This window comes from Puntigrus tetrazona, chromosome 3, assembly GCF_018831695.1.
Source record: "Puntigrus tetrazona isolate hp1 chromosome 3, ASM1883169v1, whole genome shotgun sequence".
Taxonomy (NCBI): Eukaryota; Metazoa; Chordata; class Actinopteri; order Cypriniformes; family Cyprinidae; genus Puntigrus; species Puntigrus tetrazona.
The window spans coordinates 7,821,348-7,843,961 of NC_056701.1; the positions used below are offsets into that span (position 1 = coordinate 7,821,348).

Sequence of the window (22,614 nt, forward strand, 5' to 3'; positions counted from 1 at the left end):
AATGATTAATCGCATCTAAAATGAAAGCTTTTGTTAATCTGTTAGTGTGCTCTTTATTATGTATATATAAATACAGACATGCATGTATATATTTATCAAAACTGTTTATGTGTTAAATATATTCATATATAAGAATATGAGTATATACATTTAAATGCATTTTCATATATAAAGTACGCACACATATGTTATGTAAACAAAGACTTATTTTGGATGGGATTATTTGTTTGACAGCACTAATTTAAATATTGTAATTTTTAAGTTTTGTCACGATATTACATTTCACTGCTCAATTATTGTGGCAAAATGGACGCAAGCAAATAGCAATATAAATCAAATATTTTTTTACATATCGCTCTAATGGTAAGCTGCTTCTTTCGAATAAGTATTATTTTGTGACCATTAAAAAAAGCCCTCATTATGAAATCAATGTTGTTATTGTCATGTGACCTACTTGCTTCTCTTGACTTTCACAACTCCTCTCCTGTGACCTCATGTCCATTGGATGCACACTTAAGTATTTCTCCAGAAGTATTTTTTGCTGCTGTGAATACATACTATTATACATACTGTTTTTCCCCTACTATTTAATAAGAGGCAGCTACTGCATTGATTTTTTTTTTAAGTAACAACCAGCATTATAGTGTAATACAGTCAACATTTAATATTAATTTTTCCCAATGTCAATATCATCTTCAATATGGGTATATCTCGACACCCCTTTAAGTAAGCTGTCCAGGTCGTCAGGTTCGAAATCCGAAACAAGTAGAACTGAAGTGTATTTCCATCCTAGCTCACTCAAAAGAAACACGAGGAGAGACTAGAGGAAAGAAATGCTGAGAGGGACGTTCTTCCCATCAGTCTGTCTTGATAGAGATCCAGGCTGGCAGCACTTTCAAGGGGTGCTCCTTACAGGCGCTGCAAAAGTATGGGAATGCTCTCGGAGTGATGATGTCCATGAAGGTGAAGAGAGGCGTTCTTTCTCGTGGGTCGTAGAAAGTCACTCTTGACCTGTTCATGTCCAACACGATCCTCACCACCTGCGGCTCCTTAGTCATAGTGAGCGGGGACCATGGGGCGGTGCAGGCTTTATACTCTCCGTTTCGTAGCCTAATGGTCCAGAAGCCCTCTGCAGGGGTCAACACGTGCTTTCCCTTCCGGCTGATGGATGCGCTTGCGACTCCAATGACCCAGTAGGTGTTGTTTTTGACCTCCACGTCCCAGCTGTGTCGCCCCGAGCTGAAGCCCTCGTAGCCCAGCACCTCTGCACCTATGTCAAAGCGCTCAGGGTTTTCTGGGAGTTTGAAGGTCTGAGCGCAGCACTGTATTGTAGTCAGATCCTCTGACAGGAGGAAGCAGCTTGCCGCAGTGTTTGGATCGAGGGTCACTGGAGCTGCAGCAAAGGAAGGGTTTGAAAGGTAAATGCTGATGTTTCTTGGCAAGAAAACGGTCTCTTTATAGCAGCTATATGTTTTGTTTGTTTGATTTTTAAATGCTTATGGGTTTGGAACGACATGGGGTAAGTGATTTAAATGACAAACTTTTTATTTTGCGGTGGATTAAGCATTTAAAATATCGAAATAGTCTCTAAATAATTTTTGTGCTACACAGGCTGCCAATAAATCCCACAAAACGAGTGCTTTACAGCACACGTACCATTATCCAGAGAAAATTACAACACTATCCACTATTATTTGCAACAATGAATTGCGCTCACTGCAGGGAGCTCAAATGCGCAAAAAACAAATCAAGTACAGTGATCAAAAACTTTCATTGAATTAAAAACAATTGGAAATGGCTGGAAACTCACGTTAAGAAATAAATGTTTTTCTCCAATGCATGCTGATCACAATTATTGGCACCCCTAGAAATTCTCCTTTTTTTATTTTCATGCACTTTTGATGCCTTTTGTTTTTTTTTAGATACAACAGTACTGGGATCGGCATTCGGGATCGGCAAAGGGCATCCAGACAGGAATCAATTCAGCTCACCTTGAGTGTTGACGCACAAATCACAAGGCAGCTGGCACCGACACCTCTAGAAATGCTTAGGAGTATAATAACTCATACTCGTATATTCATTCATATTTAGATTGCATATTTATTTTGTAGCATAACAGCAGTGACATACTGTTCCACAGGATTATGAATATAATGAAAACAAAGGCCAAATTACCGTATTCATCTATGACAAGGAGTAAAACCAAAGAATAGAGATCTTCTGATGTACAGAACAAGATTTTTAAACTTCACAAAACAGTAAGTAGTTGTAGGGAAATAGTTAAACATTAAAAAAAACCTATTTCCACCATCAGGGCAATAACTAAGAAATTCCAATCAACTACTGATATTACAAATCTGCCTGGAAGAGGATGTGTGTCTGTATCGTCCTAATGTTCGGCGAGGAGGAGAGTTTGAGTGATCAAAGACTCTCGAGTATCACACCTGGGGAATTGCAGAGAATTGTGTAATTTGGAGTCAGAAAAGTCTAAAATATATATATATCAAACAGCCACTACATTGACACATGTTGTTCAAATGGGTTTGAAGAAAAAAACTCCTAACTCATCCAAAAGCAATCTCCAGCATGTTCATTTGTCAGACACGACTGGGACTTCAAATGACACTGACTTCATCTGATCAGATGAAAAAGCTTTCTGACATCAAACAGGGATAAAAAGTAGTCCATGTCCACAGTTAAACATACTGCTGGATCTTTAATGTTGTGGGCCTATTTTTCTGCTGGAGATCCTGGATGACTTTTGTTCAGATGCGTGGCATGGATTCTGTCAAGCTCCAACAGATAAAAAAATCTAAATCTGACTTCCTCAGTTAGAAATCTTATCATGTTTGGATCTTCCATCAAGACGATGATCCAAAACAAACATCAAAATCAACACAAAATAGTCACTGAGCACAAAATAAAGCTTTTGCCGTGGCTGTCTCAGTCCTCCCAACCGTATAAAAGCGATTAAAAACGAGTGAGGTGAATTAAAGAGGAGAAGCACCAGCACGGAGCTGGTATTCTGAAGGATTGGTCGGATTCTGAATGAAGGAACGATATCTGATTTCCTATCAGGTGTTCTCCAAACTCTTCAGGCATTACAGGAGAAAACGCAGAGCTGTTATCCTGGGTAAAGGATGTCTTAATAATCAAGTGCCAACTAGAGAAAAACATGTATTTCATAATGGCACCCCTCCCCCACTAACTTTCCATTGTTTTACATATAATATGTTAGACTTTTCTAAATTATTTAAATAAACAATGCTACCACCTTTGCTCATATTTACCAAGAGTGGAGGGCACTTTACATAAAAAAGTGATATTTATACATTATGACATTTTTGACATTTTGTTTTAAACATCTACTTGCTATATTATTACCTACTATACTTCTAAAAATAAATTATGCACAATAACTTTCAACTTAACCTTGCACCAAACCGTCGTCCTAATCCTAACCATTCATTTTTACTCAGTACTTAAATGTATAACTACAATGTAACAAGCTCGCCATAAATAAGATGTAACCATACTTTTATAAATATAATTATTTTAGTATCTGTTTATTTTTTATTACAGTGATGTCATTGAGTTTTTAACATTACAGTAGGGTACTGGCAGGTTTTATGCTTACTTTTGGTACAGATTTTGCATAAATGTGATCTAGGCGTTTCTTGGTAGTGTTTTAAAAATCAACAAATAAATAAACGTGAACATGTACTCACTATATTGAATGATTTCCATCATTCTTTCCCAGACTTTAAACTTCAGTGAGCCTAGATGTTTGGCTATATCGAGCAGGGAACCTGTTATCATCTGTGGATCCTGGGGAATACGCCAGGTTCTGTCAATACAGCAACGGATACAGAGTTATTGTGGGTCTAGGTCACAGAGAAAATGTATTAAGATGGAAAAATTAGTTTAAAACTAATAGCAGAAAGGATTTGTACCTCTTTATGGTGTCTTTATAATTCTAAGTTGAATAAAAATGCAAACAGATTACTAAAATTGCAAAACGTGAATTGTGATTTGCGTTTCAAGTCATTCCTTTATTAACGTTTACCTTGAGGAATGGTACATCCTTAGACATCATCTCCTGTTCAACTATTCTGATAGTGTTGCTAAGTGAAGTGATGTCATTCTCCAAATCTTCAACCTTATCATTTATCATCTGCCTTTTCTGATCCTTCTCTTGCTTCAGCATGGAAAGCCTGGATGCCTCCTCGTCTCGCAGGAACTGGTGCAGAGCCTCAAACTCCTCTCGTATCTGCCTCTCGGCGTTCTCTGCCTGACTCTGTAATGAGAACTTTATCATTTACTTTTACTGAAGTGGAAAATGCATTATCTTTTTTCTGCAATTGTTCAGCTAATTAACAAAGCAATTTCAATGTGACAGTACCTTAATGTGGTGTATTGTTTGCTCGCAAGTGAGTTTTGCCTTCCGGAAGAGCTTTAGTTTTTCCTGAAGTGGTTTCAAAGCATTTTTGAGTTCCTCCTGGAGTGAAGGCAGATCATCATTAAGAAAATGAATGGATGAAAAGCCTTTCCGTCAAATATCTTGGAACAAAAGAAACGGCAAAATTTGATTGCACCAGCACCAACAAAACAATGAATCTTCTTCACAGCTTGGAAACATTTTTCTTTTTACATTTTAAACATACATTTATAAACCGATTCTTTGTGTTATAAAATATAGCATTGAATTTACTCACAAAAGACTAGTCTACACTTCTGCAAGGGGTTTCCTAAAACTAAATAAAATGGTTGTTTTTTTTTTTAAATAGATAGAAATGCAATCTGGGTTTTTTTCCCCCTTTCTGTGAGTAAAAGGAATGCAAATGCAACATTTGCTATGACCCTTTAACTCAAGAGAAGTTCTTATTAAGTTTTTAAACCTGGAAGCGTGAGATGAGTCCATTAGGAAATGTATCTGCTAGCAGCCACACGGGGCCGAGCTTATTTCAAGAGTTCCGTGAGTTCAAAAAGTAGCTAAAAAAAAATCAAAGACTCAAAATGATCAATCAAACTCAGCCTCTCCAGGTGTTTGCCACCCATCTTGTTGTGCCACTGGGAAGATGCTAAAGTATAGAAGTTCAACTAAGATTCAACACAAAATTTGTATGTAAATGCACAGCAAGATGTATTTAATCATTTTAAGTGACATCCTTAGAAAGGCCAAGTGCAATTTTCATTTCTTGTGATCTATGCATGTGTCACACTTAGTTTCAAACCCATGACTAAGCATTTAGGATCTATGGCAGTGGTTCCCAACCGGTGTGCCGCGGCACTAAGGGGTGCCGTGAGATCTTTTGAGGGTGCCGCCAAAATTTCAACAAAATTTTTTTATTAAGGCAGAATCAGTGTAAACAGTATTCTCATATCATCTAGGACTAGGTATAAGGTGTTGTTGCATGCAAACTCTCGAAATGAAACAAATAAATAAATAATAATAAAAAAAAGCTACAGAGATTTTAAATATCTATTTCCTTATAAGGGTGCCGGGAACTTTTGAAAGGCTTTCCAAGGGTGCCTCAAACAAGAAAAGGTTGGGAACCACTGATCTATGGTGTGACCTACTGAGCTAGATCCTCATACACATTCGTCAGGCTGCTGAGAATGGCTAACAAGCACAGTCAACAAACACAGGACTACTTTGTTTTTCTCTGGTACAAAAGCAATTGTCAAAAATGCATGTAGTAAATTAAGTAGCAAAAAAAAAGTTTTTCATTTACTTTAATATGGGGGACAGGTACATTGATGAAAAGTGACAAATGACTTATCAGCATAACCCAGGGAATGAAAAAACACAAAAAAATAATAAATAGGACAAAAATATAGCTCAGTGACACTAGGTGGCGCTGTGAACGAACTGTGTTCAGGTACCTCCAGGATATGGTGTTTATGATCCTTACCTATTTTTCTGCAGATATGGCAAATGGTTTAAAAGATATTTCAATTTACACATGGTTCAGTGAATCCTGGCAAAATTCCGCTTGACCCAAAGAACCCAGACACCAATCACATGTTCATAAGTTATAAACAAAAATATAAATTATTAGTATCTCATGACCCATAGGTGAGATTTTTCCCCACTTTGGCATAGATTCTCAAAACATTGTGTTGATGTAGCATACAGAGTTTAATTTCAAATGATGAAAAGTTTAACAGGAATTCTTTGAACCAATTTTAGATCAGGTTTTGAATGAAGATGAATTTCAAAACTCTGTTCAGTCATTTCTGTGCAGCTCGGTCTAAAGATAATCTGAGACAGTTTTCTAAAGAATTGGACAAATTTTGAAGGAGAGGTATCAAAAAAAACCATTACTGTACATTTCAAAATGGCCATTACTGTCATTGGTGTCTTAATGTAATGTATTGAATGTGATCAGCATGAGAAAGTTTTCTAGATCAAGTGGTTCCAAAGTTTCAACTATTTGAAAAGAGAATTTCTAAACTGGTTGTGGTGCTGTAGTCGGTCCCCAAATTTGATCAGTTTTGTCCTTAATAAAAGCTTAATAGTTAATAGTTCTGTCCAAGGATGAATTATAGACCAGACTAGTGGGACTAGAATTATACTCTTAAAAATAAAGGTGGTTGCATGAGGAAACTTTAACATCCCTGGAACTTTTCCACTGGGCAAAATATTCTATATCAAGATGTCCTTCAACATTAAAGGTTAACTTAAAGGTTCTTTAGAAATTATGGTGGAAAAAACTCTCACAAGCAAAGGTTCTAAATCAAGGGGCATCGTGAAACCTTTGCTTCGGTATAATTAGAATGTGTACTGATAGGAGGGGGTCCTAATCCGTCCTTGGTCTTGACTTTAAAAGATTTTTAAATTCTTTTAAAGAGTTTTTTTAGACACTAGTCTAGTGTATACTTTCATCAACTCTAAACTAAGCACATTGGCATCTGGTTTCAGCTCTACCAGGAGGTCTCAACTCTACCATACTGCTATTAATAGACTAATAATGAACCCAGCCAAGAATCCATAAATAACAGTTTCCAAGGTCCTAAAGAGAAGAGATGGTTGTCCAAATGATTATGAGTTTTTCAGTTTTATTGTCCTTGAATTGTTGGTGTCACTGAAGAAACTATAGGTTGGAATCAACACTGCATCTAAATAATGTCAAGCACTGTTGCAAGCGACCGTGAAACTGTATGTAGACATACCTTGCAGTCATGTGAAGCTTCATTTAAGGGGTATAACCTGTGACCCTTGTGGTGGGCAGAAGATTTGCATTTGCTACAAGTGGGTTCCAGGTCCTCCAAACAGAAGAGTGTCAAGGCTTCGCCATGTTCCTTGCAAGCAAGAGGGTCATTTCTGCAGCGCTCCAGAAAGCCTTCGCAGGTCTTCGCAAGTGTGGCGTTGACTATGAGCTCCCCCATAGATGATGGCTGACAGCAGAGGGGCATTCAAAGATCCCCACCAATCCACAGGCTCTCCAAACAGTGTTTACAGAAGTGATGTCTGCAAAACAGCACTACGGGCTTTTGCAGGATACTTCCACAGATGGGACATGACAAGTCTTCTGCAAGATCTGACTGCTTGGAGGCCATTGTTCCTTTGAGCCCTTCATTGCCCAGTTGGGTCACAAGGGGATACTTAGCCCTCCCTCCCGCTTGAAATTACCCTTGGGAGAGCTGTCTTCTGATTGGCTCCTGTATTTACTCGGTGTATACATCACTCAGCGAAGTCTAGGCCGACACATGATATCTTCTGATGAATGCCGAAACATTGCATTATGTAACATCAATCTCCTGGAGCGCGATTCGACCCCGGTACTGGCATAAGAGGAAGTGTGTCAAGATTTTCTTATTCCATTGGAGAAGATAATGTGTGACACCTCATAAGAAAAATTAAAACCCAGTACACATAAACTGCATTGAACTGGCAAGAACAACGGTTTGGAAAAAGTTTTGCCCCTTCCTGGAATTTCATCCGAACTCTTTCATGAATTCTTATAAACAACACAACAAGTTGAATCTTTCATGCATTCATTAAAGATGGTTATAAAACATTCAGCGCTATTTGTATGTAATGCTGCTAATGGAGGTGTAGCCAGTATCTGGTTGCACCCCCATTAGCAGCAATAACCGCAACCAAATGTTTACTGTAGTTATTTTATACGTGGGAAATTTTGCACACTTCTGCTTGCAGAACTGCTTCAGCCCAGTGACATTTGTAGGCGTTGAAGCGTGAAATGTGTTCCACAGATCCTGACACTTTAACCATACTTTGTTGGGGTTTAATTCTGGAATCTGACTGGACCATTTCAGAATTTTAGCTTTCGTTAAGGATCATTATTATTGAGCATAACCCAGTCAGGCTTCAGATGGAATATAAAAACCAGAGGTTTTACATTTACAAACTAGCAAACAGTTTTTGACAGTTGTTGTTTTGTTTTGTTTATTTTCTTATGAAATGCAGACAGAAAAGGCTTGAATATCTTCAGACATTTCTTCTTTGTGACTCCTGGAATAATTTTGTGTCTTTCTCTCTGACAAAGAGACAACCAGCCCTTATTAAAGATGAATTAATGCTTCAGTTGAGGCTTAGAGAAAATAGGCTTAGAAATAGCGGTTTTGCTTTGCGTGCACTAGTCAACATTTGAAGTGGATCAAAACTTTCATCAAAATGGTCCTAAAACATAAAACCGACAGGACAACTTTGATCAACTTTTTGATCTACATCAAACGTTGACTAATGTAGTATTCGTATCAACTCTGGGTAGTTGATTTAATCAAAGTGTCCTGTGGTGGACAGAAAAACGTGCAAAAATAACAAAAATAGCTCTAACATTGAATATAAACCTATGGGTAACTCTAAAAATTTATAAAATAAATTCTCATGTTATTTATCTACATTTATATATATATATACACACACACACACACTTACTTATTTCAAAACAAACAATGCCGTAAACTGTATTGCCGTAAACAGTATATGTATTTGAGCTATAAAACCAGTTTGTAATGTCAAGTAGCATAACAGACTGTTTTTGCACAGCTAGACAACTAGAAGCGAATGACACAGGCCTTGCACATTCGAACTATAAACACCTGTTCTTACATTAAAAATAAAGCGAATGCCAATATCCATAATGAAATCTGACCACTTACAATGTTATGTCCAACCTCAGAAATTCAGACAAGGGCAAAGACTTTTTCACACAACTGACAAACTAAGGATTTTCCAACAGAATACATAAAGAAAGTCTTGTAAGACACTCTAACAAGGTTGCTGGTGGTCGTTGACATACTCAGCGAAAAGGATTAATTAAAGCGTAAATTAAGAGCAAGATGAGATTTGCTATTTTCATGCATTGATAATCTTGAACAATCTGATGTGGGTTTTTATTACATCTTTATCACTGAGCTGTGCTGGATTTAATACCTTTAGTCTTTGCGCCTGAACTTTCTGAGATGGGATCCAGAGGCCCCTTTTCTGCAGAAGGGACATTGCGCCTCCCAAAACTGCTGACAGCAAATTTCACAAAAGCTGCACCCGCAGGAAATACAGCACAGGACCACTGGAACACCGAACACTTCCCACACACCGAACAACAAGGGTCTTCCTCTAAGAGCGGCGAATCGTCCTCCATTTTCTCTGTTGATATGAGCGGTACAGATGCCGCCTCATCTATCCTAAGTGTTATAGATAAAAATACCGCTATGTGCCCTGTCATAACCCAGACGCTTGACCTTTAGATTTGATGTCTGGACATAAATGATCACAGACTCCGATCTATATTGAGATCTGATGTGAACAGTGTATAATCAAGCAACTCGATGCACGATATATAAAACACTATCATGCCGTGCCACGAGTTTCGTGCTGTGATTAGTTTCAGTATACAAAATGATTGTTTTTGCACAAATTCTGAGAATAACACTGAATGCTGTGAATTTGCATCGGACCTCAGTGTCTCTCCATAGGATAGCCGACGCTCTGATTTTGCGGTTCCCCTACATTGTCAGGGTCCACGGCGCACAGGCAGCTTCTTGTCATGCTGCTCACACATGCTTTACTGTGAAAAGAGGACAGGCTTCAGAGCTGGTAAAAGACTATAAAGCCACGTCCACATGAGAGGCACTGGGACATTGAAAAACCTCTCGGCAGAGTGCAGGGACTCATCATCTAGCGAAGGGGCTTCAGCCTTCATTTCTTTAAAGTGCCCTATGGATTTTTTGAAAATTACCTTTCATGCAGCGCGTAACACCTCTCTGAGCGAAAATATCCTGCAAAGTTTTAAATTCGAACCGTGCCGTGTGTGAAGTTATTTTTCCTGAAAAGAAAGAATTGACTCAGAATTAATTAAATGAGTTGTTTTTAAAGCAAACACCAAGTAGTTTTATGTTGAGGTCTATTATGTTGTCCGCCTCTTGTTGGTCTGAATGAAAATGCAACTTTGGAACGTAAAAAGCGGTAACGAGGTAAAAGTTGTCCGAATATTTTGCTAACATTCCCATTAAGTTTTGAAATCGTTATTTCGAATGTTTTGTAAACGCTGAAAACGTCCAATTTTTAAATGTATTAAAACATTCATTGTGGGGATACAGGAACTGTCCATCCTACCATTCTGAAATAGTAATGTTTTTTTCTTGGTTTATGTGAACATTTTTTAAACATTTGACTTTATCATCCTGAAAACATTATGAAAATGGTATTTCTGAACATTTTTTTAAACATTCAAAATGTCTTTTTTTTTCCTCGTTCCGGAAAATGTTAGTAAAACTTTGTTTCTGAACGTTTGAATGTGTCTGAATGTAAAATATGTGAACATCCTCATATTATCCTGGGAACTTTTTTAGAAACAAATATCAGTTCAAACAAAAAGATTTGGTAAAACATTGCTAATTTTATATTTGACAAAACCATAACTTTAAGTGTCACGTTCCCCGGACTCTGTGTTTATGTTTTCGTTTCGTACCATGTGCTCCCTGTGCCCTGCCTTCCCTCTGTGTTAATTATGTTATTGTCATCAGCTGTGTCTCGTCAATTACCCTGTGTATTTAAGTCCTGTGTTTTGAGTTCTGTTTGTCCGAGCGTCAAGGTCCTTACCCGATGTCTGTACCTGTGTTTATCCTGCCTGCCTGCCTGCCTGCCTGCCTGCCTGCCTGCCTGTTCGACCTGCCTGTCTGTATATCCTTTATTTTGCCATTTTTGGAATTAAACCCTTTTATTTTCATTTAATCTCGTTGTGTGCTCTCGTGCTTACCACACAACCGTGACAGAACGTCAGATTTACCTAAAAGTGTAAATAGCGCGTATTTTCCCCTTATTTTTTCTTGTTTTGTTTGCCATGTTTGCCCAGTTTAAAGATCCAAACTTCTCCTCCGCCTGCTGGAGCAGGATTGCTCTCTCGAGGACTATACAGAACTATTCCTCGAACTGGCCAACGACTCCGCTACCCGGACTGCTCTCTGCTCGAAATCTATTTCCGCTGACTTAACACCTCCAGCCAAGCGCAGCTGTCCGGGAGCGGTCCTCGAGAGAGCCTCGCCGCATACGCCGAGTGGGTGCTGGTGTCCTGCAAATCAACCATGATGGTTGCGCCTGAGGACAACCACACCAGCCCCACTCCAGATCCAGAGCCTAGCTCAGCCCTTCACCGCATGGTCGAGCTCCCAGCCTGAGCCCACCGCTGACACGGGCGGAGTCGAAGCGCGACCACGGACCCCATCGCCAGAGAGAGCGACAGAGCCGCGGAGCGTAACGGGACCCGAGCCGATACGCCAGACCAGGTGCGCGAGCCAGCAACGGAGCTCCTCGGTGGAGACAGCCGATCGCGAGGAGAGCGCGGAGTGAGCTCCGCCCACTACACATCGGCTGAGGATGAGCTGATCATCCACCTGGGGCTGCTGGATCTGCAAAGGGAGCTGGATGATGTAGACTTGACTTGGACTTAGACTGGGCATCTCCCTGTATCCTGAGTTCCTGTTCCCGCTCAGCTACCCAGTAAGCCCGCTGGTTCCGCCCAGCCATCCCGCTTAGCCCGCTGGTTCCGCCCAGCCGCCCCGCTAGCCCGCTGGTTCCGCCCAGCCGTCCCGCTAGCCCGCTGGTTCCGCCCAGCCCGCCCCGCTAGCCCGCTGGTTCCGCCCCAGCCGCCCCGCTAGCCCGCTGGTTCCGCCCAGCCGCCCCGCTAGCCCGCTGGTTCCGCCCAGCCGCCCCGTTAGCTCGCTGGTTCCGCCCAGCTGTCCTGCTCCTGTGCCCCGCGCCACGCGGCGCCTGTCCCGTTCCTGTGCCCGCCACGCGCGCTCCTCCAGTGCCCGCGCCCACGTGGCGCTCCTCCAGTGCCCGCGCCACGTGGCGCTCCTCCAGTGCCCGCGCCACGCGGCGCTTCCTCCAGTGCCCGCGCCACGCGGCGCCTCCAGTGCCCGCGCCCGCGCGCGCTTCCTCCAGTGCCCGCGCCACGCGGCGCGCTCCTCCAGTGCCCGCGCCACGGCGCTCCCTCCAGTGCCCGCGCCACGCGGCGCCTCCAGTGCCCGCGCACGCGGCGCTTCTCCAGTGCCCGCGCCACGCGCGCCTCCAGTCCAGTGCCCGCGTGCTCGCGCGCTCCTCCAGTGCCCGCGCCCACGCGGCGCTCCTCCAGTGCCCGCGCGCCGCGCGCTCGCTCCAGTGCCCGCGCCACGTCGCTTTCCCTTCCAGTGCCGCGCCACGGCGCTTCCCTCCAGTGCCCGCGCCACGGCGCTCCCTCCAGTGCCCGCGCCACGCGGCGCTTCCTCCAGTGCCCGCGCCCACGGCGCTCCTCCAGTGCCCGCGCCACGCGGCGCTCCTTCCAGTGCCCGCGCCACGTGGCGCCTCCAGTGCCCGCGCCCGCGCTCCTTCTCCAGTGCCCGCGCCCACGCGGCGCTCCTCCAGTGCCGCCTCAGTTCTCCCACCCTCCCACCCTTGCCATACCATATCGATGGATCCCAGCAGCCCCCGCGCTCATCCTCAGCTCACCATCCGAGCTCGCCACGGGTCTGCCGGTCTCCATCGCCGCCGAGGGTGGACGATCCCCTCGCCTCACCGTCCTGCCTCCGAGACCCAGACTCCTCCTCGGCCCGTGACCCGCCGGCTCCCCTGGGCTCCTAGCTCCCTCCTCTACACCGTGGTCCGTCAGTCCACCAGCTCCACCAGGCTCCATCGTCCCTCCGGCTCCGCTTGGTCTGTCGTCGACCATCCGTCGCCTCTGGATTCCTCTCCTCCGGCTTTGCCTCGCCCCTCCATCCCACGGCTCTGTCAGGCTCCTCCTTCCCTCCGGCTTCACCTCAGTCCTCAGTCGCTCTGGCTCCGCCCGCGTCCTTCACGCCCCCGCCTCCGTGTGTCAGTCGCCGGCCTCGCGGCGCGCCTTGACCTCAGCGCCTCAACGCTACCCCTGGCTCTTCGGCTCTCCGTCTCCACCTCGGTCTCCTCCTCCACCTGCTCCGCCACCGTCGGTCGGCCCCATGGAGTCGATGGTTGCTCCTCCGGAGCAGCCATCGACTCCATGGCTCCTCCCTCCGTCGGCTCCACCTTGGACCACCATAGCTGGGCTCTGGATCTCCTCCTGCCCGGACTCCTCCTGTCTCCTTCCTGGCTCCTCCCTCCGCCGGCCCCACCGTGGACCACCATAGCTGGGCTCTGGATCTCTCCTGCTCCGGACTCCTCCTGTCTCCTCCTGGCTCCTCCCTCCGCCTACACCTCCTTGGACCCTTCTGCCTTCTGCCTGCCCACTCCTGGGGATCCGTCCTCCACCACAACCTCCTCCCAAGACCCGGTATCCCCAAATCTTAGTCATTTTGGTTTTTGTTTGTTTTTGTTGGTTACCCTTTAGGTGCGAGGACGCACCTTCCGGGAGGGGGTAATGTCACGTTCTCTGACTCTGTGTTTATGTTTTCGCTTTAGTACCATGTGCTCCTGTGCCCTGCCTTCCCTCTGTGTTAATTATGTTATTGTCATCAGCTGTGTCTCTGGCCAATTACCCTGTGTATTTAAGTCCTGTGTTTTGAGTTCTGTTTGTCCGAGCGTCAAGGTCCTTACCCGATGTCTGTACCTGTGTTTATCCTGCCTGCCTGTTCGACCTGCCTGTCTGTATATCCTTTATTTTGCCATTTTTGGAATTAAACCCTTTTATTTTCATTTAATCTCGTTGTGTGCTCTCGTGCTTACCACACAGCCGTGACATTAAGACTCTACGCAAAAACATTTTACACTTATCCACTAAATCAGCTCATTTTAAACTCTATTTGGATGTACTGACATCTGATTAATTGTCATTCAACTTGCGTCTTACAGTCCCAAAATAATATTTTAAAAGAACAAACAAGGAAAAATATTGTTGACAGTTTTTATAATAGAATGGAAAAATAATGGCATTAAATTCACAGGTTAAGACTGAACATGAAAAGTCATTTCTAGTAGTAATAATGTTAATAGTAATGATGCCAGAGCAACAGAGAGAACTATGAGTTATAATGTCAATAGTTAGCAAGTAAGTGGGGGTTGGTGCCTCACCTCATGATAGAAAACGCCTTTATTAGGGTTAGTGTGTCGTGTGGCTGTCCAGTAATGTAACCAAATAGTCCTGATAGAGAACAGAGTGGTCAAAGTCTCTTATAAGCACACACACTGTACAAAGATAGAAGTCATGGAGAACTTCATGTAATCAGTTAATTCAGCTAAGTGTGCTGTGTGTCTGGAAGACTGCGTATTTATAGTTTGCTATCCTTGCTAAAACCCTTGCTATCATACTGACACCCAGTGGTCCCTAAAACCGTGTGCACTTTTTGTATTTACTAATAATGTTAATTCCAGTCAAATATATATTTTGCTTGCTTTTTTTTCATTCAACCCTCAAACGTGTGAAGATCGAGCTGTTAAAAACCAAATACTGACTTTCCTTTTTTTCACTTTTTTTATTTTTTTATTAGCTTAATAGGTAAAATGTAAACCAACATTTTCCTAAAAGATATTTCTTCATTTTCTGACAGTAACCATTCTTTATATTTTAGGACATTATATCTTAGTTCTCATATGAGGACATCGGGACAAAAAAGCATATTTATTACACATTTTGAGAGACATAAGAAACGAATAGGGAAAGAAATTATATTTCATTATTCTGTGAAATATTATATATTATTATGAAAACCTTGTCAATTATTGATCCCATTATTACATTAATTTTTTCATGTTGCCCCCAAAACACATTAATATGCAAATTATATATATATTTAGTTCTATTGTATATAACTACTTAACTTCTATATGACCATTTTACACACTTTTACAGAAAGAAAATGGTTTATCAAATCTTTCCATAGCTGAGAATCATCCTAATACAAAGTTTGGGAAAAAAAATTAAATATCTGAATAACTAAAAATGCATTGGTGATTTTAAAAATCAATTGCTTTTGCATGCATAATTTATTAAAGAAATTGAGTCCCAATGTCTTCAACTGAGGACATGAAATAAATAACTTACAATGGATTAAATATATACATACATATATACATATACAGGGAGTGCAGAATTATTAGGCAAATGAGTATTTTGACCACATCATCCTCTTTATGCATGTTGTCTTAGTCCAAGCCGTATAGGCTCGAAAGCCTACTACCAATTAAGCATATTAGGTGATGTGCATCTCAGTAATGAGAAGGGGTGTGGTCTAATGACATCAACACCCTATATCAGGTGTGCATAATTATTAGGCAACGTCCTTTCCTTTGGCAAAATGGGTCAAAAGAAGGACTTGACAGGCTCCAGAAAGTCAAAAATAGTGAGATATCTTGCAGAGGGATGCAGCACTCTTAAAATTGCCAAGCTTCTGAAGCGTGCTCATTGAACAATCCAGCGTTTCGTTCAAAATAGTCAACAGGGTCGCAAGCCAAAGCGCAAAAAATAACTGCCCGTGAACTGAGAAAAGTCAAGCGTGCAGCTGCCAAGATGCCACTTGCCACCAGTTTTGCCATATTTCAGAGCTGCAACATCACTGGAGTGCCCAAAAGCACGAGGTGTGCAGTACTCAGAGACATGGCCAAGGTAAGAAAAGCTGAAAAACGACCACCACTGAACAAGACACACAAGCTGAAACGTCAAGACTGGGCCAAGAAATATCTCTAGACTGATTTTTCGAAGGTTTTATGGACTGATGAAATGAGAGTGAGTCTTGATGGGCCCGTGGCTGGATCGGTAAAGGGCAGAGAGCTCCCAGTCCGACTCAGACGCCAGCAAGGTGGAGGTGGAGTACTGGTTTGGGCTGGTATCATCAAAGATGAGCTTGTGGGGCCTTTTTCGGGTTGAGGATGGAGTCCAGCTCAACTCCCGGTCCTCCTGCCAGTTTCTGGAAGACACCTTCAAGCAGTGGTACAGGAAGAAGTCTGCATCCTTCAAGAAAAACATGATTTTCATGCAGGACAATGCTCCATCACACGCATCCAAGTACTCTACAGCATGGCTGGCAAGAAAGGGTCTAAAGAAGAAAAACTAATGACTTGGCCTCCTTGTTCACCTGATCTGAACCCCATAGAGAACCTGTGGTCCATCATGAAATGTGAGATTTACAAGGAGGGAAAAAACAGTACACCTCTCTGAACAGTGTCTGGGAGGCTGTGGTGCTGCTGCACGCAATGTTGATGGTGAATGGATCAAAACACTGACAGAATCCATGGATGGCAGGCTTTTGAGTGTCCTTGCAAAGAAAGCTGGCTATATTGGTCACTGATTTGTTTTGGTTTTATTTTTGAATGTCAGAAATGTATATTTGTGACTGTTGATGTTATATTGGTTTCACTGGTGAAAATAAATAATTGAAATGGGTATATATTTGTTTTTGTTAAGTTGCCTAATAATTATGCACACCTGATATAGGGTGTTGATGTCATTAGACCACACCCTTCTCATTACTGAGATGCACATCACCTAATATGCTTAATTGGTAGTAGGCTTTCTGAGCCTATACGGCTTGGAGTAAGACAACATGCATAAAGAGGATGATGTGGTCAAAATACTCATTTGCCTAATAATTCTGCACTGCATGTGTGTGTGTGTATATATATATATATATATATATATATATATATATATATATATATAGTGCATAATTTGTAATGCTCTAAACAATGTAAGGACATTTAAAAAAACGTTTTCCTTTATCTTGAGTCTTAAGAGGTTAAATTGCTTTTTTTTTATTCACAACACATTTCTCGACACTTTCATAAAAATCTCAACTAATAGTAAAAATAACACCCTCTTTAATAACTATGATCTTATCTTTTGTACTGATTTCCTTATCTATTTCTACTTTCCTTTTCCTATTTCTTTCACCTTTCTTTTATGTGCATTTTAAATGCAGTGATGTTGCTCGTTACAATAAATAATAAATTAGATTTTTTACATTTTTATCCTGATGCACACCTTTTTATGGCTAGATGCTGCTATTTTGAATACGTTCCGATCTATATCTGTTTGTGACACGCTAAAGCTGATGTCAGAAACTTCATAGGATTTATAGCTTAAGAATTTGAAAGCAGGGGAAAGTCTATCACAAACCGGAAGCTAACGATTTTCTGCGGCAAGATAAAAGCCAGAGGGCTTCTTTTATAGGCTACTGTATTTCCGGTTTTTGCACAGTACCAAGTTGCAGAATTTGGAATAATCTTTTTTCGGTGACCAAACCAGGGTTTTATTAAGCCCGCGTTTATTTTTCTTGCATGCTAACAAAAAAAAGCGAGCGTCTCAAAAGATGTCAAAATCCCTGTCGTTTCGGTTGCAAAGTAAGCTCCATAATGGAGATAATGACCAAAACGGCAATAGAAGAAATATGCAAAATTGTAGACAGCGATTTTGCGTTTTTACGACAAGAACTGTCTCGAGTCATGGGTGAAAACACAGTTCTCAAGGACAAAATGCTCTGTTTCGGGAGCGAAAGGCACGAAGAAAGCGTCACAAAGGAAGAAGCGCGCGCTGGCTCCAAAATATATCGCTCTATTTGCGTTCAAACCGAAGACGGTAAACCATCACTACAAGTAGTATTGTATGGGACACGCTGTTTCCGTGTGCACCAATATGATTGCAATGCATCTGCTTGCTTTACCGCTTACAGGAGAGCAGCCCTCCATCAAAGGCATATTTGGAAAGGAGTGGTGCTCCAGTTTATGGGATCGGAGGAACGAGTCCAGAGAAGATGAGCTGGCGATCGATGTCGACCTGTACAGCGTGTCGCCTCATAAGGTTCCCTTAATCACCTTTTAAGTAGTTCACCCTAAAAATCAAACTCATATTCATGCTCATATTACATACCGCATGAGTAAATGAGTACAAAAAAAAGTTGCAAATGACGGAATGTTTTAAAGCAGATTCTCTGATTCTCTTTCAAAGGGTGCTTTAAAAAGACACCGGAATTGTACACACTGCAATAGACAATCAAAATGCACATTTTTACTACAACTTTTTGTTGCACTTTATTTCGTGGTTACGGCGGAATGGTGCATTTAAGGGGAGACGCTGCATATATGTATTTGTGCCAGTATTTAAATTGCAATACATAAGTGGCATGACGCGATTTCAGAGTGTAGAGTATTAGAGTGTGCGACGCGTAAAAAGACAGTCGTGATAATCAGTAATTATGTCTCCGGTGGATGCAACAAATGCCTCGTTTGTAATGTGTTTTATTGTTTTGGTGGCACAGCGCCAGGTCGCGGCATCACGTTATGGTGAGGGAAGTAATATTTCCGCCACATGCTAGCGGTGCTCCGCCAATCAAGACGCACTGGATAGCTGGCCAATCAGATCACACCTTGCTTTTTTTTTTTTTTTATAACGATGAGTTTTGCACAAATCGACCAGTCTCAGGAGGCGAGGCTAAAATGTGCAGCATGTGGAATTTTTTTATTTATTTATTTTTTTTGCACCTTAAACCGCATAAACACATTGCATTAGGCCAAATACACAAAAAAATATGACCCTTTAGTTTTGAATTAGTTTTTACTTTTCCTCTGTAAAAAAATAAGAATTTTGAATCTGACTTCATCCAGTGCTTAGATTTTTTTACTACAAATGTATGCAAATTAGTGCATATTTCATTAAATAATGCCTCGTTTGCGCATTTAAGCCATATCATTTTAGAAAAAGTGTAATACACAAATTTTATGCAGTTATAAATGTAAACCAGTTTTAATCGTTTTTTTTAACCCTATTCACCTGCAGTGTCTCACCTTCGTTAACTGCAAGTTGGGGAAGCGACATTACATTACTGTATGTTACTTTTATCCAAAGTGGCAAATACACTGTATGTAACCTTGTAATTACAGAGTTGTGCATTCAAATGACTTTGGTTGAAGCAAGATGTCAGTGTACCATTTCTACATAAAATTTTGGCTTGAAAGCACCATTCGATCTTGCAGTCTCTAAAAATTATACTTGAATCAGGTGTGGAGACATTCAAAGTGTACACAGGGAAGCATTGGTCTAGCTCAGGGGGCTTTCCATTCCTGATGTGGCGATTCATTCAATACGCAGCTTTCACAGTGCATTATGGGCTTTCTCTGGCCACAGATGTATAAATAGGAGGACAGGGGGTTCCAGGAACATGGTTGAGAACCACAGGTCTAGATTAGCAATTCCCATCCCTGGTCCTAAGCCCCCAACACTGCACATTTGTGATGTCTCTCTTGTCTAACACACACATTTGAGGTTTTGGAGTCTTTAGGGATGAGCTGATGAATTGAATGAGGTGTGACTGCTTAGGGAGACATGTTGGGAGTTCCTCAGGACCAGGATTGCAAATCTCTGGTCTAGATCATTTTCAAGGTTGTTAAATATGAATCTGAATAGAAAATATTTTTTAAAAATGAAATAAAAACTAAATTTCCCTTTGCTTCATGCAGCACAGAGAACAAGAGCACTCCGACCTGGTCATAATCAAAGAGGAGTGTTTTGAAGTGGACACTTATCCCAGTTATACAGGTAATTGTTCAGAACTAATAGCAGATCTTTAATTACGCTTAAAATTAAGTTATTTGACTTGATTTGAAATATTTTAAATACTCCGACAGGGAAAACGCCCCCAGCTTCGAGAGGACAACCAACATCTTCTGCATATGAGCCAGTGGTAGACTCAAAAAGTTTTGATGGCCATTTTGTGTCCGCCGAATTTTCAGAGCTATCGGAAATACAAAACACCTCCTCCGATTCTCAGACAAACACTCTAGGAAAAACTCCATCGATGAGGCTGTCGACCAGTTAATAGCACCAATAGAGGATCCATTGGAATTTGATGGCCACTCTATACTCAACCAGTTTTCAGTAGAGCACAATAGTGACTTTTCCTCTGAGGCTCAGGAGGACGAAGAAGCACAGGAAATACACGAGGATACCGCATCCACCACCGAACACTGCCAAAAGAGAGTTAAGGTACAGAAACCGGCAAACAACTTCAGCAGCTATGACGCGGAAGGCGTTTCTGAGGCAAAACGCTGCCAAAACCGCCTCCGAAACATCGTTTTTAGAGCTGAAACCAAACGAAAAGTTTCACTACGATTCTGGCGGAGATGCTTCCATTCAAAACCAATCTCTCCGCTCACTATTTAGTCCACACGGGGAACGACCCAATAAATGCAGTTTTGCGAAAAGGCTTCTCGCAGAAAGGAAATTTACAAGCTCACTGAACGCATCCACAGAGGAGAAAGGCCTTTTAGCTGTGCCACCTGTGGAAGGAGTTTCACCCAGAAAGTTAGCCTGTGTAATCACGAACGCATCCACAGAGGAGAACGGCCTTTACTTGTATAACTCCATGGAAAGGGTTTCACCCAGCAAGTCACCTCAAACAACACCTCATTGTCCACGACAGAACGGCTAAACCTGTCAGGAGGAAACCAAGGAAAAGTCACCGTGATATAAATCACAGCTTTATGTAGCGCACGTTTTTGTTATTTCTCGACGTGAGATTGCAGTAGCTGTTAAAAGTGAAATACGACGGTGGAAATGTGAGGTTGAAGCACCTTAAAAGAATGTCTCTGTGTGTAATGCTGTAGATCGTAGCAGAAATATATAGTCAGGTATGGCTGTGTATTACTCTGTAATGTAGTTTTTGTCCCACTAACTAATTTGTTTCTTCTGGTAAACCAAAGGCACGGCCTTTTATGGTGGTTGTTGACATCTGGGCTAAACTCTTAAATGTTTTAAAACAAGTTTCTTCTGCTCACCAAGGCTGCATAAATTTGAGGAAAATGACTAATATTGTGAAATATTATTACAGGTAACAATGTCTGAGCTCCATATCCATTTAGCTTCCATATTCCCATATATTAAAAAATAATTTATTTCCGTGATGGCAAAGATGAATTTTCAGCCCTCGGTTTCCACGTGATTTTTTTTTTAATGAAAATGTTGTGCGGCAAAAGGTTTTCAACACTGATATTAAGAAACATTTCTTAAAATGTAAATCAGAATGATTTCCTGAAAAATCGTGACACTGATGACTAAAGTCTGAAAATTCAGCTTTGCATCAGAAATAAAATAGAGTTATTCTAAATTGTAATGATATTTCAGAACATTCATGTTTTTACTGTATTTTTGATCAAATAAATGCAAACAAATTTACTTTTTAATGGATATGGTCTTGGATATATCTGGATAAAACCTATATATATATATATATATATATATATATATATATATATATATATATATATATATATATATATACATATATATATAGTCTACATATGAAACACCACCACAATCACCACCAAGGCTTTAGGCCTTAATATTTTTATTTGTGAAGTTCCCGTTTTTGGGGGTTTTTTTTCCAAATATTATCATAGGCTTGGTTTCATAGACAGGGCTTAGTCTAAATTAGGACATTTAAGTAATTTTTATAAACATGCCTTAGAAAAAGCATTTCTGACGTGCATCTTAAGAAAAACAAAGGCACTGACACGTTTTAAGACCAGTCAGTGCAAGTTTCTTTCAGCTGAAACAGCTAAGATTTACATTTAGCCTAGGACTAGGCTTGAGCCTTATCCATGAAACCGGGGGATAATCTTCAATAATCAGTTTCGGGCCATTAGTGTAAAACTGATAACACTACTTGATCTTTACGGAAGCTGTAATTTCAGTAGTATGTAGTATGTACAGTGCTTCTAGAAGTTTGAGTTGTTCAAGTTCAGATGTCAACTAGATTGCATGTAAGCAAACAACAGTTACTCCGTGTATTTTCAACCATGCTGAATAAAAAGTGGTTTGCATGATTTCACTTACTTTATGTCAAGTTTATTAAAGCATGTTTATTTATCCCTCCGTTCAAATGAATACACATCTAGATGGTCCTAAATGAAGGTGAAGTCAATGCACAGGTGACTATAACACGTATCCAAACACTGTTGAAGGACATACGTTTCTGTGAAGGAACATTTTGATTCATATTGCAGAGTAATGCACACTTCGATACAGATGCGATTAAATAATGGTTCACTTCGGTATGCACTGCTAGTTTAACCGGAAGCACTGGTGTGTATTGAAACCCTGTTTGTACGCGTAGCTTTTGCCACACTCTGAGCAGCTATATGGTTTTTCTCCAGTGTGGCTTCGGAGGTGTACGTTTAGAGAGCTCTTCTGAGCAAAGCTCTTTCCGCAC

At 41.3% G+C, this 22,614-nt stretch overlaps 1 protein-coding gene and 1 pseudogene across 1 annotated transcript; one reads left to right on the plus strand and one right to left on the minus strand.

Moving 5' to 3' along the window:
• Positions 1-326: 326 nt before the first annotated feature.
• Positions 327-7,802, minus strand: LOC122334437 (annotated as a pseudogene).
• A 9,806-nt stretch (positions 7,803-17,608) lies between these two features.
• Positions 17,609-20,223, plus strand: LOC122341274. Its single transcript, XM_043234650.1, has 4 exons — positions 17,609-17,987; positions 18,082-18,209; positions 19,865-19,943; positions 20,033-20,223. Exons 1-4 carry the CDS (start codon positions 17,690-17,692, stop codon positions 20,221-20,223), a joined length of 696 nt encoding a protein of 231 aa, XP_043090585.1. The 5' UTR covers positions 17,609-17,689.
• The last annotated feature ends 2,391 nt before the right edge of the window (positions 20,224-22,614 follow it).

Excerpts from the sequence above, each read along its gene's own strand:
- LOC122341274 (XM_043234650.1), top strand. The coding sequence starts at position 17,690 with ATGCTAACAAAAAAAAGCGAGCGTCTCAAAAGATGTCAAAATCCCTGT. Across the intron at positions 17,988-18,081 it reads TTGCGTTCAAACCGAAGACG|GAGAGCAGCCCTCCATCAAA; the intron begins GTAAACCATCAC and ends TACCGCTTACAG. Across the intron at positions 19,944-20,032 it reads CACTTATCCCAGTTATACAG|GGAAAACGCCCCCAGCTTCG; the intron begins GTAATTGTTCAG and ends ATACTCCGACAG.